The sequence below is a fragment of the Lepus europaeus genome, chromosome 17, assembly GCF_033115175.1.
Source record: "Lepus europaeus isolate LE1 chromosome 17, mLepTim1.pri, whole genome shotgun sequence".
NCBI classification, from domain to species: domain Eukaryota; kingdom Metazoa; phylum Chordata; class Mammalia; order Lagomorpha; family Leporidae; genus Lepus; species Lepus europaeus.
In genome coordinates, this window is record NC_084843.1 from 57,811,115 (window position 1) to 57,827,302 (window position 16,188).

The window sequence follows — 16,188 nt, forward strand, 5'->3', positions numbered from 1 at the left end:
GATGGAAGACTCTCTCTCTCTCTCTCTTTTTCCCTCCTTCCCTCACCTTCTCTCTCTGTTTAACTCTGACTTTCAAATAAATAAATAAATCTTTAAAAAATAAAAAAGTTGTTGAAGCCTCTACATAAATAGAAAATGCAGAAACACAGTCAAGTTATCTAGATGCTAGTTTTGGCACAGGAGAGCAGATGACTCTATGCCTTACAGATCTGGATTACCATGGCAGTGAGAATAACCCATCAAAATAATTCAGGTCCTCCTGGATTCAATTCCTTCCTTGACCTGAATTAAAAGTTTTCCTTGGGGCCAAGTGCCAACATCCATTATGGGTGTCATGTTGGTCCCAGCTGCTCCACTTCCAATCCAGCTCCCTGCTAATGCGCCTGGGAAAGCAGCAGAATTTGGCTCAAGTGTTTGGGCCTCTGCACCCACCTGGGAGACCTGGATGAAGTTCCTGGCTCCTAGTTTCAGCCTGGCCCAGCCCTGGACATGCAGCCATCTGGGGAGGGAGCCAGCAAAGAGAAGCTCTCTCTCTTTTCTCTCCCTCTCTCTCTTTCTCTATAACCTGCCTTTCAAATAAATAAATAAATAAATAAATAAAATGTTTTCCTCAATTTTCTTTTTTAAGGATGCATTTACTTCTTGAAAGGCAAAGACAGAGAGAGACAGAGAGAGAGCGCTTCCATTTGTTGTGTTGGTTAACTCCCCAGGGCTGGGCCAAGCCAAGGCCAAGAGCCAAGAACTCCATCCAGGTCTCCCATGTGGGTGTAGATGCCCAAGACCTTGAGCCATCCTCTGCTGTTTTCCCAGTCACATCAGCAGGGAGCTGGATAGGAAGTGGAGCAGCTGGTGCTCATGTGGGATATCAGCATCACCTAACATGCCAAACCACAACATCAGCCCTGTCGATTTTATTTTACATTTCATTGCCCTTGTAAAAGCCCATAAAAATGGTGTAGTGAAGCCCTTGACAGATCACCATAAACAAGCAAATTTTGTATCTATTCAATGTATTATAAATAATGTCAGGATGCCTGGAGAAAATAAAGATCTTGTAGTAAATTCCAAAAGGTCAGAGCTTTTTGTGTTTTTGTGCACTGTCTTATATCCAGTACCTAGCATATAGATGTCATTAAGTAAATATTTATTGAGAGGCCGTCGCCGTGGCTCACTTCGTTAATCCTCCGCCTGCGGCACCGGCTTCCCATATGGATGCCAGGTTCTAGTCCCGGTTGCTCCTCTTCCAGTTCAGCTCCCTGCTGTGGCCTGGGAGGGCAGTGGAGGATGGGCCAAGTGCTTGGGCCCTGCACCCGCATGGGAGACCAGGGAGAAGCACCTGGCTCCTGGCTTCGGATTGGCGCAGCACTGGATGTAGCGGCCATTTGGGGAGTGAACCAACGGAAGGAAGACCTTTCTCTCTGTCTCTTTCTCACTGTCTATAACTCTACCTGGAAAATAAATTTTTTAAAAAGTAATTATTTGTTGAATGAATAAATGAAACCCTATAAGCTGTTGTGTGGTTCAACTAAGAAAGTTAGGTTTAAATCTATGTATTTCAGGTAAACCCACTGCCTGCAGTGGCAGCATCCCATTTGGGCACGGGTTCTATTCCCATCTGCTCCATTTCCTATCCAGCTCCCTGCTAATGCACCTGGGAAGGCAGTGGAAGACGTCCCAAGTCCTTGGACCTCTGCACCCATGTGGGATACCCAGAAGAAGCTCCTGGCTCCTGGCTTCAGAGCGGCCAAGCTCCAGCTGTTGTGGCCATCTGGGGAGTAAACCAGCAAATGGAAGATCTTCCCCCTCTGTCTCTCTCTGTAACTCTACCTTTCAAATAAATAAATAATTCTTAAAAAAAAAAAAAAACTAATCCCTGGTATTTAAAGTCTGAGAATTCAAAACCTAGGCTTCCACCAAGACTGATGATATATAGCATCCTTAATCTGTACTAAGCCAGTGAGTTAACTTTTCTTCCAAATTCATATTCTGAAAATATATGGAATTAATGCTAAACCTATGCTTTAGCAAAGTAGGTATTTGTTAAGGACGTTTTTCTTACTGATTGGCAATGCTTATGAAAGAAGACATCTGGCATCAGCTTTTTCAAAATAATGTACAAAAAGTTATTCCTCGGTACTAATACATGAATAGGAGGTGTTTTCTTCTTCTTCTTCTTCTTCTTCTTCTTCTTCTTCTTCTTCTTCTTCTTCTTCTTCTTTTTTTTTCGACAGGCAGAGTTAGATAGTGAGAGAGAGAGACAGAGAGAAAGGTCTTCCTTCCGTTGGTTCACCTCCCAAATGGCCACCACGGCCGGAGCGCTCTGATCCGAAACCAGGAGCCAGGTGCTTCCTCCTGGTCTCCCATGCGGGTGCAGGGCCCAAGCACTTGGGCCATCCTCCACTGCCCTCCCGGGCCACAGCAGAGAGCTGGACTGGAAAAGCAGCAACTAGGACAGAATCTGGCGCCCCAACCGGGATTAGAACCCAGGGTGCCAGCGCCGCAGGCGGAGGATTGGCCAGGTGAGCCTCGGCACCGGCCGTTTTTTTCATTTTTTAAAAAAATTTCCAAAATACTTATTTTCATTGATTTGAAAGGCAGAGTTACAGAGAGAGGAGGAGAGACAGAGAGATCTTCCAACCACTAGCTCACTTTCCAGATGGCCTCCCATCTGCTGGTTCACTCTTCAGATGGCCTCATTGGCCAGGGCTGAGCCAGGCCGAAGCTAGGAACCAGGAGCCAGGAGCTTCTTCTGGGTCTCCTAAGGCCAGGGACTTGGGCCATCTTCTGCTGCTTTTCCAGGCCATTAGCAGGGAGCTGGATTGGAAGTGGAGCAGCCAGGACTTGAACTGGTGTCCCTATGTGATGCTTGTGTTGCAGGCAGAGGCTGAACCCGCTATGCCATAGCGCCGGCCCCAGAAGTTGTTATGTGGTAATGGTCCTTTGGACTTTTAAATAATATCTGTTTCTTTTTTCTGAAGAAGTTTGCTCAGATTTATTTGTTTCTGGGTTTATTCTCAGGCTGATGATTTTCTCTCTCCATTTTCTCTGTCATCTCTAATTAGCCACCTTTAATGTAAGCTACCTTTTTTGCTTTGGCTTCAGCTTTGGACAAGCAGTTAAAAAAAAGTCATCAGTTTTCAAACATTAGACCTTAGCCTCATAATGGTTTTTCACTGAGAATTCCTCAAATGTATTAGTGATTAAATGAAAATAAATTTCTATTGGTTAGAAATAGGAATCTTAAAAACTAAAAACTTCATACATTTTTAGAATGATGCCGTTTTCTTTGACAGATGGAATGTGGTGTTATGTAGTATAATAATTTATATTAATTCCAAGCATAAATTGATAATCAACTTGGGCCTCTAGCTATAAATGAAATTCAATAGGTAGGAGAACTGATCGACCACCGACCCCCCATAGGTGCTATCCCGCTGTGGAATCCCTTCGCTCAGTTTTCTCCTGTCCAATCAGGTGGAATGTTTCACAGGCACATGGTTTATACAGCTCAAAATAACTTGGGACCTGCAAGCTGACAAATGCTCTGGCTCCGGTGGTGACAGGTTGTCCAGCTTCTTACAGCCATCTTCCCCGAAACTAAGGTTAACTCCTCAATCTCTATGGACGGCTACTCTCTATTTCCAAGGGCGTGAAGAATTTTCCTTTTCTCCTGTGCTTTCGTCTGAAAGTTCTCCTTGGATAATTATCATCGCTGTGGAGTGCCTGGCTTGGACATCCTCATCTGGGTCAGCTAAAAAAAGAAAGGTAATATCCAGATTTAAGTGTACAAGTGTACTTTGATAACAGGGCACTGACAATGGGAAAAGAGATATTTCAGAAAGCTAGTTTTGTTAGAGTGAAACCTAAGATAACTTTCTAATTATGTATGATTGACACAAAATTAAGTGAAAAATAAAGTTTTCTACGTATAAAGATTTTGGAGGGGATTGATGAGACACACAGAGATCACAACCTATTTGAGTCCTAAAGAAAAATGTCCCAACTGAGGAAGTTGTGACATGTTGCATATATCATTGGCAGTTTTCTACACATTGTTTTGTTAAAATAATGTTGCTTATACAGAGAACACATATGCATTGCTTATTTCCTTTTTAAAGGATTTCAAATCTAAAATAATATGACTCCATAGTTAAAGACTTTCATTTAAATTTTTTTTTATCATGTAAAAGGATATGCTTGCTATTTTTAGTGTTGGGAGATCTGCACTCTGGATTAATGTACACAACAGCTGCAGAAAGTCTTGCTCAAGGGACATTGCTCTTTCTTTCTCCTTTCTCTCTCTCTCTTTCTCTGTTACATTCTCACTGTTGCTCTTTTTCTCTCCCTTTCCAGCTTCATCAGAAACACACTTGACAGTCAGGGGCAAATGTTTGGCCTGGGATATTGCACTATTAGCAGTAATTAGATGCACATCTTGAATTCTGTTTTTAAAAACTGTATAGTAAAGAAAAAGAGAGGATGGACTACTCTCTAATTCTAGTCCCAAAAAATGAACCTTTAATGTAATAGAGTCAAGAAATTTTCTTACCTTACCAACACATTTTCATATACTTTTAAAGATATTAGCATCATTTAGTTTCAAAGAAATGAAACTGCTGCCTGGTTTTCTTTCTCAAAAAATTATGATAATTTAATTACTGTCCTTTTAGTAACAGTGAGATGAATTCTTTATGCTGTAAATTAAAAATCTGTCAATACTTTATCGCTTCTTCTTAATAACTGTGAAGATGACATAGAGTCCAGGGTTCTTTTCTAGGAAACTGAGACTATCTATACTTGAAAGAATAGTAGACATTTTTTTAAAACTAAAATTAAGTTATATTGTCTGACACATGGTTTGACAGCAAGTAAAATATTTTAAAATCAAGGCCATTCCAAGAAGCCTGAAATGTAGACCTTATTCTTACAGAAGTGTCAAGAGACAAAATTGTAGGCATTACAGAATCTTACAATAATGGGCTCTGAAAGAAATAGTTGGATACTATCCAAATTCTGGAAGTTTGTCTCTATCCCTACTTATAGCAGATGGCTAAAGCTTTTGGAACTCACAATAATGTGTTAAAACCCTAGCCTTTCATATATTTAAAATTTATAACGTAGACTCTATTATGGGTTTCTATTACAATGTGCTTACAAAGGTACATTTTCAGTGGAACTGACTCATAACTGCAACTTATGAGTAAAAGAAATGGGTTTTTATCCAAACTGGTTTTGGAATTCATAGTGATAGTTTTTGCAAATTTATTTTTTAACAAGTAAAATAGCAGATAAATTCAGTCTCATTTTGAAAGGACTTTTTTTTTTCTTTTTTTTTTTTTTTTTTTGACAGGCAGAGTGGATAGTGAGAGAGTCATTTTGAAAGGACTTTTATGAAGTAATGTTAGTATGTGAAAAGATAACAGTTCAGTTTTTCAAGTGTTAAGTCCTATACATGATAGAAATAATGGAACCAGTTCACTAACCCTGAAAAGATAAGGCAAAGAGTAGTACTAACCCTAGAATAATTAATTTCCTTCATTCACAATGAGATCTGATACAGGCATTGCTGATCTCATAGTGTTATTGCCTAAAACAATATAGAAAGACAATATATTCTTAACAGCATTTTCCCCTCTCCTAGGGGATAAAAAAGAAACAAGCACCACATATCTTAAATTTCTATGGTGCTTCAGATTTGACAGAGTGCTTTTAAAACTATTAGAGCATTGCACATTTGCTTAAAGGGAACAAGCCATCTAAAGACAGAATGGTTTGTTTGAAATGTAAGAATATATTTTCAGCAGATATATTTTTGGTGGAAACAAAAATTGAAGTGACTGTTTACCTGCAGTAACTAAAGAATTCTCTGAGCTTGTGAGTCACCTTGACAGCTCCATACTGGCTGCCTGGTACACCGCACACTGACCTCCCCTTGGAGTCACAATACACTCCACACTCAGGGAGGGCCCAGCACAGCCTTCCCACCAAAGTGAACTAGAACTAGGTCTTGAGATCCCAAGCTTATTTGGGGCACCTACTCTCTCCCTCTCTCTCTCTCTCTCTCTCTCTCTCTCTCTCTCTGTCTAGCAAATGTATTATGTCAATTTAAGGAGGGAAGTTCTCTTTTTTCAAATCTTTAATCACCTAAAAAATAAAAGACACAAATATTAAGAGGTTAAAGAAGGATGAGAGTGAAAGTGTTAACTGGTTTTCTTGTTTAAAAAATACATACTCTCTGTGTTAATGCGGGTTGACAAAGGTTTCTTGTTTGGAATTCCTTATATAACAGCTCAGCTCATCATGAGTGGTGAGGTCCTGACACGAAGTTTCCCCTGCCTATCACTTCTGTGACAGCTACCAAAGCCTTCTTTGGTCCTGGATGCCTGAAGTCTTCTTGCTTGCCTGCCTTTCACCTTTCAATGGACTACAAGATTTCCTTTTACACTCTCTCTTTGCTGTCTTTCAGTCTAAATGGTAACTTTGGGCTCTAACTTCAGTATCCTTCACACTACTGTTTCCCAGTGTGTTTTCCCCTGAGTATAAACACATGCATAGTCTGTTTCATGGCAGCCAATCTTTTTTTTTTCTCCCACTGGAATGAAATCTTTACTTTCTTCCCTAACTTCTCACCTTTATCAATTTGTTTAACGACAGGAGAAAGAGAACAGCTTCCTAAACTTTGGCCTAGTTACTGAAAGTCTTTTCATTCCTTCAACTCTTTGAGGACTGTTTCCCTTGAAACAGATTCCCACTAATTTTCCCGAGTCATCTCAGCTCTGCCTCTTTGTCTCAACGTACTCTCCTAATATATACCTTTGTATTTGTCTTTGCTGTTTTTCCTCTTTCAAATGGAAAGCTCTTTAAGAGAAAGACTCTTAAAGTTATTTTCATATTGTTGATAAACAGCATTTCTATACCTCAAATTCTTACTGTAGTAACACAGTATGTACCGATTTATTAAGTTGTTAATGCTATTCCCACCAAAATAGACTAGAAACAAAACTGAGACGGAGATGATGCCTGTAGCAGTGATGCAATGGGTTTTGTGACAGTATACAAAGTGTGTCCCATTTGCAGCCACATTTTAAAAGGTGTTCTGTACACAACTGTCCAGAACTGGTTCCTGTGTACTAGGATTTGGTTCTTGGCCCAGCAAAAGTCTCTCCAAAATAAATTATTTAGATACTTCTTTTATGTGACATCATGGGACATAGAAGGCAAAACAAACAGATCAACACTGATGTTAAAGAGAGGGAGTGAAGTCTAACATTTTTTATTATTCCCCTAAAGAACATACTAAGCATAATGATTACATATCAGTAGAAAAAGATAATGTTAAATATGCATACTATTATACATTTCTAAAGTGCTTTCAATCAACAAACCTTTGAAGTAAGCAGGGTAGTTCTACTCATCCCCAGTTTAAGGTCAGTTACTAGAACGTTCTTATCTCTTCTAATTCTGATTGTCTTCACAAATAATAATTAAATATTAAAAGCTATTTTTATGTTGACCTAGAAAACAGATTTGGAGTGTGTGTGTGTGTGTGTGTTTTAATGGATGTGTTCCCGAATTGTGGAGCAATGTTTAAAGACATATGTATAAAAGGTGGGTTTTCTTTCAGCTCTATTTAAGGCTAGTTGACAAATAAAAATCATATGTATTTATGGTATATGATTTAACATTTTTATATGTGTCTATACCATATGATGATTAAATGGAGCTAATGAACATATCCATCACCCCATACAGGATTTTTTTTTAAGACTATTTATTTGAAAGGCAGAGTTACAGAGAGAGAGAAGGAAAGACAGATACAGAGATCTTCCATCCATTGGTTCACTCCCCAAATGGCCTCACTGACTAGGGCTGGGCCAGGCTGAAGCCAGGGGCCACAAGCTTCTTCTTAGTCTCCCACATGGGTGCAGGGGCCCAAGCCCTTGGGCTGTTCTCCATTGCTTTCCCAGGCATGTTAGCAGAGAGCTGGATTGGAAGTGGAACAGCCAGAACTTGAACCAGCACTCATATGGGATGCTGGCTCTGCAGGCAATAGCTTAACCCACTGTCCCACAGTACCAACTCCCCGCAATAGGGTTTTGTGTGTGTGTGTGTGTGTGTGTGGTGAGAACTTTTAAGATCTACTTTTTTAAAAAGATTTATTTTATTTATTTAAAAAGCAGAGTTACAGAAGGAGGTAGAGACACAGAGAGAGGTCTTCCATCCTCTGGTTTAATCCCCAAATGGCTGCAATAGCCGGAGCTGAGCCAATCGAAGTCAGGAGCCAGGAGATTTTTCCAGGTTTTCCACATGGGTGCAAGGACCCAAGGATTTGGGCCATCTTCTGCTGCTTTCTCAGGCATATTAGCAGGGAGCTGGATTGGGAGTGGAACAGCTGGGACTCGAGGAAGTGCCCATATGGGATGCTGGTGCTTCAGGCCAAGACTTTAACCCGCTGTGCCACAATGCCAGCCCCAAGATCTACTTTTTTCTAAGATTTACTTATTTTTACTTGAGGGGCCAAGAGAGACAGACAGAAAAAGTGAGAAATCTCCCATCCACTGGTTTCTTCTCCAAATGCCTACAACAGAGAGAGCCAGGCCAGGCTGAAGTCAGAGCTAGGAACTCAGTCTGAGTCTCCCACATGCATGGCAGGGACTCAAGTACTTGGGTCATCACCTGCTGTCACCCAGGGTATGCATTAGTCGCAAGTTGGAATAGGGAGCAAAACAGGGACTTCAGCCCAGGGACTGTGGTATGGAATGTGGGCATCCCAAGAAGTGGCTTAACCTCTAGGCCAAATACTTGGCCCTAGATCTACCTTCTTATCAATGTTCAAGTATACATTACATTCTTGTTAGCTTCGTTCACAGTGCTCTGTGGCAGAACTTCAGAACTTACTCTTTCTAACTGAAACTTTCTACCCTTTCCCCATCCCCTCCCCACTTTGTTTTCTCATTTTAACATCTAGGGATACTTTGCAGCCAGAGAGCTAGTATTGACTTTGGGCTTAGGTTACTTTACATTACATTTACAATTCTCTGGCCAATGCCCCAGTTTAAATAGCCATATTATTGGAAACAACATATCAATATCCAAGAGATACAGCAAAACCAGGAAGTAGGAAATATTGAGAAGAAAATTTATAGCAATCAACACCTACTTCTTAAAAACATAAAGGTCTCACCCTATCGCCACACCTCCAGGAACTAGAAAAACTGAAACAAATCAAACCAAAAATTAGTAAAAGAAAAGAAATAAAGATTACAGTAAAAACAAGTGAAATAGTTATAAGCAGAAGATGAACAAAATGAAGAATCAGTTTTTCAAAATTGACAGACCCTTAGTTTCACTAAGAAAAACAGATAAAAAAAGCAAATAAATAAATACATAGTCATATTACAACTGAAAGATGAGGGGCCAGTGCTGTGGGGTAGCTAGTAAAGCTGCCGCCTATAGTGCTGGCATCCCATATGAGCACCAGTTTGAGTTCCGGCTGCTCCACTTCCGATCCAGCTCTCTGCTATGACCTGAGAAAGTAGTAGAAGATGGCCCAAGTGCTTGGGCCCCTGCACCTACATGGGAGACCTGGAAGAAGCTCCAGGCTCTTGGCTTTGGATCTGCCCAGCTCCTGCTGTTGTGGCCATTTGGAGAGTGAACCAGCAAATGGAAGACTGACTCTCTCTCTCTCTCTCTCTCTCTCTCTGCCTCTGCCTCTCTGTAACTCTTTCAAATAAATAAATAAGAAGAAAGAAAGGAGAGAAAAAAACCTGAAATATGAGTTTATACCATATGATATCCCCCAAGAACTAGATCTTCGAGTCTAAAGAAGGGCAGTGCTGATTTAGCATGAGTTGAGCAAAATGCCCAAAGGTATTAGCATCAAGTTTGGTTTGTATGAATCAGACTCTTAGATTTTTGCAAGTCCTTAGGGAAGATCTTCTTTTCAGGAAAAGTCCTAGGAAAGAAATAGAACTATTTGGCAAAGTAAAGAAAGATCTGTGCTTTCTGTGTGGCCAAATTATCTTATGTGATTTATTAAAGTCTGTGTTGATGACTGATGCCACATTAATTGTTTTATTTTCAAGCTGGAACTGTTTCACAAATACCATGATCTGTTTTCAAGGACAGTTACTCATTTTTGTTTTGAAAGAGGCATCAAAATCCAAGTTTCAACTTTGTAAGAGACAGAAAAGAGGAAACAAGGCCAAATGTCACTCTGAACACCCTAGATAAAATGTCTAAGAGAACTCTTGATTTTTCTCATGACACCCATGCTCATCTCATCCCAGTAAATGATTCTACCAATCCCCCAGCCAGCAGACTGTCAACATTTGATTCACTCTAGACTCTGCTCTTTCTCTCATATCCCGCTTGCAATTCATCAGCAAATCATACTGGCTCTGCTTTCACAAGATACCTCAAATCTGACCATTTCTCAGTCCTCCCACTGCTATCACTCATTGGTCCAAGTTAGCATATTGCAATCTCTTGCATAGTGTATTGCAACAGCCTCATTACTGATCTGCTCACTTCCACACTTACCCCCTTCAACTTGATTCTTAGCGTTTCAGCCATGATCAAACTTTTTCAAAGTCATGCCACCTGCTTTTTAAAACCATAAAGTGGTTTCCCATGCACATACTTAATACAATTTCAAGTTATTTTCATGTTCTGAAGGCCTTACATAATCTGTCCTGATACCTTTCGGACCTCATGTCCTTCCTCTCTTCTTTGTCAACAGCCTCCTGATAGCTGGGCTTGACTCAAACACACCACTCCCCTTCAGGCCTTGACACTTACTTCTTCCTCAGTCAGGAATATTCTTCCCCACACCCCTCCCTCCCATTGGTCACGTGACTTCACTGCATTAAAAGTTTTGCTTGACATGCCTAACTAAAATAGCACACCACCCCCCTTCCTTCCTGGTCTTTCTCTATTCCTTTGGCATAATTTATTTTTCTTTTTAACAATAGTATCTTCCTCCATTAGAGTGTCAGCTCTGTGAAGACACAGACTATGTTTTTTACATTGAACCCACAATGCCTAGAACAGTGCCTAGCACATAGTAGATGCCCAGTAAGTATTTATTGGATGAATGACTTAAAACTAAGTTATCCATAATAGAACTTAGGAAATTTTAGAGTACAAAATTTGTTAACAGATGGCTTTTAAATATTTATAGGAAGATATTTTTAAATTAATTCTTGAAAGTGATACACCTTCATAATTCCTATTTTATCTAATATTTATCTATTTTAAACTTATATATGCATTTTCATCTGAAAAATCTCTAGGATAGAATTGTTATCTTATTTGGTAGATGAGGATAATTGAGATTCAGATCAGTTAAGTTCCTGTCTCAAGACAACAAAGTTATTTAGTGTTGGAGCTGATATTCAAACACGGGTTTTCAAATTATAATCATATATTCTTTGATATTTCTGGCATGGAAGCAAATCAAAATTCCAATCATTCTACCTACATAAACAAATTTTCATTTGAAAGTCATCTTAAAATTATGACTGCCTTTACCAGTTTAACCTTTTTCCTTTGCCTCTGTAAGTTTTCTTTGTCCTACTTTATCTGTCCTACTTTATCCTGAAATTTAAAAAAGATAAACAATAGATTTAGCAGGAAATTCTAATGAGAAAAAGAATTCAACAATATGTATTGACTAGCTTCTATGTCCTTTGAGTATACAGAGATGATGATGAACAAAATAAAGTTAGAGAGACAGAAAAGTAAACAGAGAGATGTAAGGAATTGTGAAAAGTGAGCTTTGGGAACACTCTGGAGAGGCACCCAGTGTAGGGAAAGGGGGAAATTCTAGAGCAGTGACATCCCGGTTAGGAACTGAAGACTGCAGAACTCAGCAGTCTGGTTAAGATGGTCAAGGGAGTTGGGCACAGGGAGCAGCCCATGCAAAGGCTGTGTACAAAGACTTGAAGTCAGCACAGATCAGGAGCATCTCAAGAGACTTTAAATATATTGAACTAACCACGAATTAGGCGTTCAGTTTCTCTTCAAAGTTTTTCCTTAGGTCAAGTCACTTCACTATTTCTACCTCCACTTCTTATCTATAAAATGGAGACCGTGATATTTGGCCATTGTTATATACTACTAATAGTATATTTATATATACTAATAATAGCTATAATTTGCAGAATGCGTATGTATTAATCATAGCTATATACACTAACACTAGTATACTAATAACAGCTATACTTTACAGAATGCTTATATACTAATAATAGCTATACATACTAACACTAATATATTCATAATATTTATAATTCACAGAATACTTACGCAGTACCAAGCACATTTAACCATCCCTTTAACCTGTGAGATAGCTGCTGTTATTATCCCTGAATTACAGATGAGTAAACGGAGGCTTACAGAGGTCAAGTGTTCTCAAGTTTATACATCTAGGAAGTGTCACAAGTAGGATCTGAATTAGTTCTATCCAACACCAAAGTGTTAGTCATAAATACTACATTAAAACATTAGGGGTGGGCATTCAGCCTAGTGGTTAAGATGCTAAATAGAACACCAGGGGGCGGGGCATCTGAGGGGTGAGCCAGGGGATGGGAGTGCTCTGTTGATCTCCCTGCCTCTCAAATTCATACATTTTTTTAAATAATTAAATAGAATTAAAAATTAAAGTGATTAATAAACATGTATTTGTTATTCTCTAGAAATGATCCTGATTTTTTCTTATTATTTTGTTATAGCATGCAGGACGACAGTGTAGAAGCTTCTACTTCCATATCTCAGCTTCTAAGAGAGAGCTATTTAGCTGAAACCAGACATCGGGGAAACAATGAGAGAAGTAGAGCAGAGCCTTCCTCCAACCCTTTCCATTTTGCAAGTCCTTCCGGGGCTGCTGAAGGGGGCGGAGGCCAGGATGACCTTCCAGATCTTTCCGCCTTTCTGAGCCAAGAAGAATTAGATGAAAGCGTCAACCTGGCGAGATTGGCCATCAATCACGATCCTTTGGAGCAAGCAGATGAAGCTCAGGCTAGAAAACATCTTTCTTCTGATCAGATGAAACACTTGCCTAAATCCAACTTGGAGCCTAACTTCTGCCAGGATAACCCTCGAAGCCCTACCAGCTCTAAAGAGAGCCCACAAGAGGTCAAAAGGCCACCGTATAGTTCTGAAACCCAGTCCAAGAAAGTGTTCTTAAATAAAGCGGCCGATTTCATTGAGGAGCTATCCTCTCTTTTCAAAGCCCACAGCTCCAAGAGGATTAGACCTCGTGCCTGCAAAAACCACAAGAGTAAACTGGAATCTCAAAGCAAAGTTATGCAGGAAAACAGCTCCAGTTTTTCAGAGCTGTCGGAAAGACGAGAAAGATCTTCTGTTCCCATCCCTATTCCTACGGACACCAGGGACAATGAAGTAAACCATGCCCTCGAACAGCAGGAAGCCAAGAGGCGTGAAGCTGAGCAGGCTGCCAGCGAGGCAGCTGGCGGAGACACCACGCCAGGTTCTTCCCCTTCGTCTTTGTACTATGAAGAACCTCTGGGGCAACCTCCCCGGTTCACTCAAAAGTTACGGAGCAGAGAAGTTCCAGAGGGAACCCGGGTACAGTTGGATTGCATAGTGGTAGGAATTCCACCGCCTCAAGTAAGGTAAAAATGTCCCATTAGTCATGTTTGGCAGTTGCTTTCCGTCAACCATGGTATTCCTAAGTATTATCTTTTTTAGTATATGATTTCAAGCGTTATATACTGCATATGAAAATTATGTATTAAATATGAAAAAGGCAGTGTGTAAAGTAGGTCTGTCCAATAGATAATACTAAAAATGCAATTTAAAATTTTCTAGTAGCCACATTTTTAGAAAGTAGAAAGAACTAGGTGAAATATGTTTCACCTAGTTATATTTATTTACCTAATATATTTATGTACCTAATATATTAAAAAAGATTATGATTTCAGCATATAAGAATTATTAATATAAAAATTATTTTACCTTCTATTCATCATACCAGGGATTCAAAAATCCAGTGTGAATTCCACACTTAGAAAACATCTCAATTTGGATGCTAAATTTTTCTAAGAAAAACTTACTCTTCATTCAGATTTCATAAAATTTATAGTTGAAAAAGTAGATTAAAATGCATTAAAGTTTTTTAATAACCAAATTGGGTATGAAATTTTTTAAGTCAAATGAATTAAAATGAAACATAATTCCAAATTCAGTTCTTCATTCACACAAGCCACCTTTCAAGTGCCTGATAGCTAATGACTAGAATGTTGAGCAGTGTGGGTCTACATTCTGTAGCTTTGAAAAAAGAAAGTATTTAAGATCTCTACTCAATGAATACTGGTTGTATTTTTAAAATTTTAATGAAAGTCATATAATAGTATACAAACTGATGGAATAAAGCATAAAATGGGTTGTGGCAAAGGTCAACTGACAGACTTATTTTACATGTATTAAAATTATGATAAACTTCTGATGTCAGCTTACTGAATGTTATTCCCCTAAATGCCCAAGTATTGCCCTGATATAACTGGTGAGTAATAGCAAAGGTGTTTGTCTTTTATCTGCTTGGCCTAGTCACTTTCCTGTGAGGCAATTAAAGTATAAGGTTCAGGACTCTTCACTTGCTTAGCCACTACCTAATTTTGTTTATTTATTTATTATTTTTAAGAAGTTCTTCCACATTTATGATCTGCAGGTCCCACAAAACCTGGAGCCAGTCTTAGTCCCCAGGTGCTTTTTGTGAAATGTATTCTTTTTTTAGTGAATTCCTGGTGTAAATGTTGTCCTGTAAAAGTCACCTGGCCTCCCTAACCACCTAATTACTACTAGAATATTACTTCATTACTATTTCATGTTTATTTGCTGTATATAAGCAGAGCCTTGTCTTTTTTCCTTATGTCATAATCATAGGACATAGCATTAATATCAGTAATAGTATTTGTACTTATTACATGCATGCAAATTCAAGGGATTCTGGTCCAAAGATGTTTCCATACATTGAATTTTGCTTTTCAATGGCAACATAAAACAATATAAAATATTTTTACAATGGTATAAATATTTTACTATCAGGTTATGCAACTGACCTTCTTGAGGGCCGGGGTTCTTTGTATCTGGAGGATCAAGCACAGTGCCTGGCCCATAGTCACTCAGAAATGTTGAGTGAACTAATGAATAAAGAAAAAGGAAAACAGGAAACTCAACCTAGATTTAATGCAGGAGTGAGACAGTTGACCTAGCATGTAGCGAAAGCCTGGAACTGAAGAATACAAGGCGGGTCTACCCTTGTCCTCTAAACGTGCCTGATGACCCTCCCAGGGACTTTGGTCAGTAATGCTAACAGGATGGCATTACAGCACCATGATAGGCATCTGGTCGGTCTAACTAAGCCGGCAAGCACTCAAGTTATGATATATATTCAGCTTAGTTTAGTAATTGTCCAACCCACTGGCTTCTAGACATAGATCTACTCTGAATACAAATAAGTAAATAATCTGGGTCAGTCAGGACTCATCTTTCTCATTTCTCAACCAGGACAATCTCAGATACAAGAGCAAATTCCGTACACCACTGGGAAAAATCAGCCAGGAAGAGTTACAACGTACTCATTCCTTTCAATAAAAAAAATCTGGTAATCCCTAAAAAACTACTTAATCAAACAACTGAAAAATTTACAAGTCTGCAAATTTAAAAGTCAGAACAGACAGTTTCATGTAGCAACACTAATTTTACCTGGGAAGAATTACTTTACTGATAGAATCCATGCCTGTATCCTCATTTTTTAAAATAAATTCACACTTAATTTCACAACTACATTTGTATTTTAAAGAATTAGGATTATCCAGGTAGACTATTATTTGTCATTATTTTCCAAAGCATATAATTTTCATAACTCTAAGCAGAAAGCAAATATTTAATTAGTTTACACTATGTGTTTGGTGCTGTTGTCAGTGCAGTGACAGAGACAATATCAATATGTGTCCTTGCCCTCAAGGAACTTGCAATCCAAAACAGAAGTCATCCTCATTTTTACAGCATTAACCGAAGATACTATCAGGATTCAGAGAAGGAATGGAGGACTAGAAAAGTCAAAGAGGACCTCAGAGATGTTGGAAGATTTTAGTTGAGCTTTGAAGAGTGAAATTTGCTCATGCATCCAACAAATACCTTTTGAGTTACTGAAGGGATTCA

At 39.0% G+C, this 16,188-nt stretch overlaps 1 protein-coding gene across 1 annotated transcript in view; it reads left to right on the plus strand.

Moving 5' to 3' along the window:
• The first annotated feature begins 3,532 nt into the window (after positions 1–3,532).
• The window catches only part of MYPN (myopalladin), an 89,648-nt gene continuing 76,992 nt past the window's right edge, over positions 3,533–16,188 (plus strand). Inside the window, exons 1-2 of the mRNA XM_062214825.1 lie at positions 3,533–3,765; positions 12,735–13,637. Of these exons, the coding sequence (XP_062070809.1) occupies positions 12,736–13,637 (902 nt within the window). The 5' untranslated portion in view covers positions 3,533–3,765; position 12,735. The remainder of the gene's footprint in view (positions 3,766–12,734; positions 13,638–16,188) is intronic.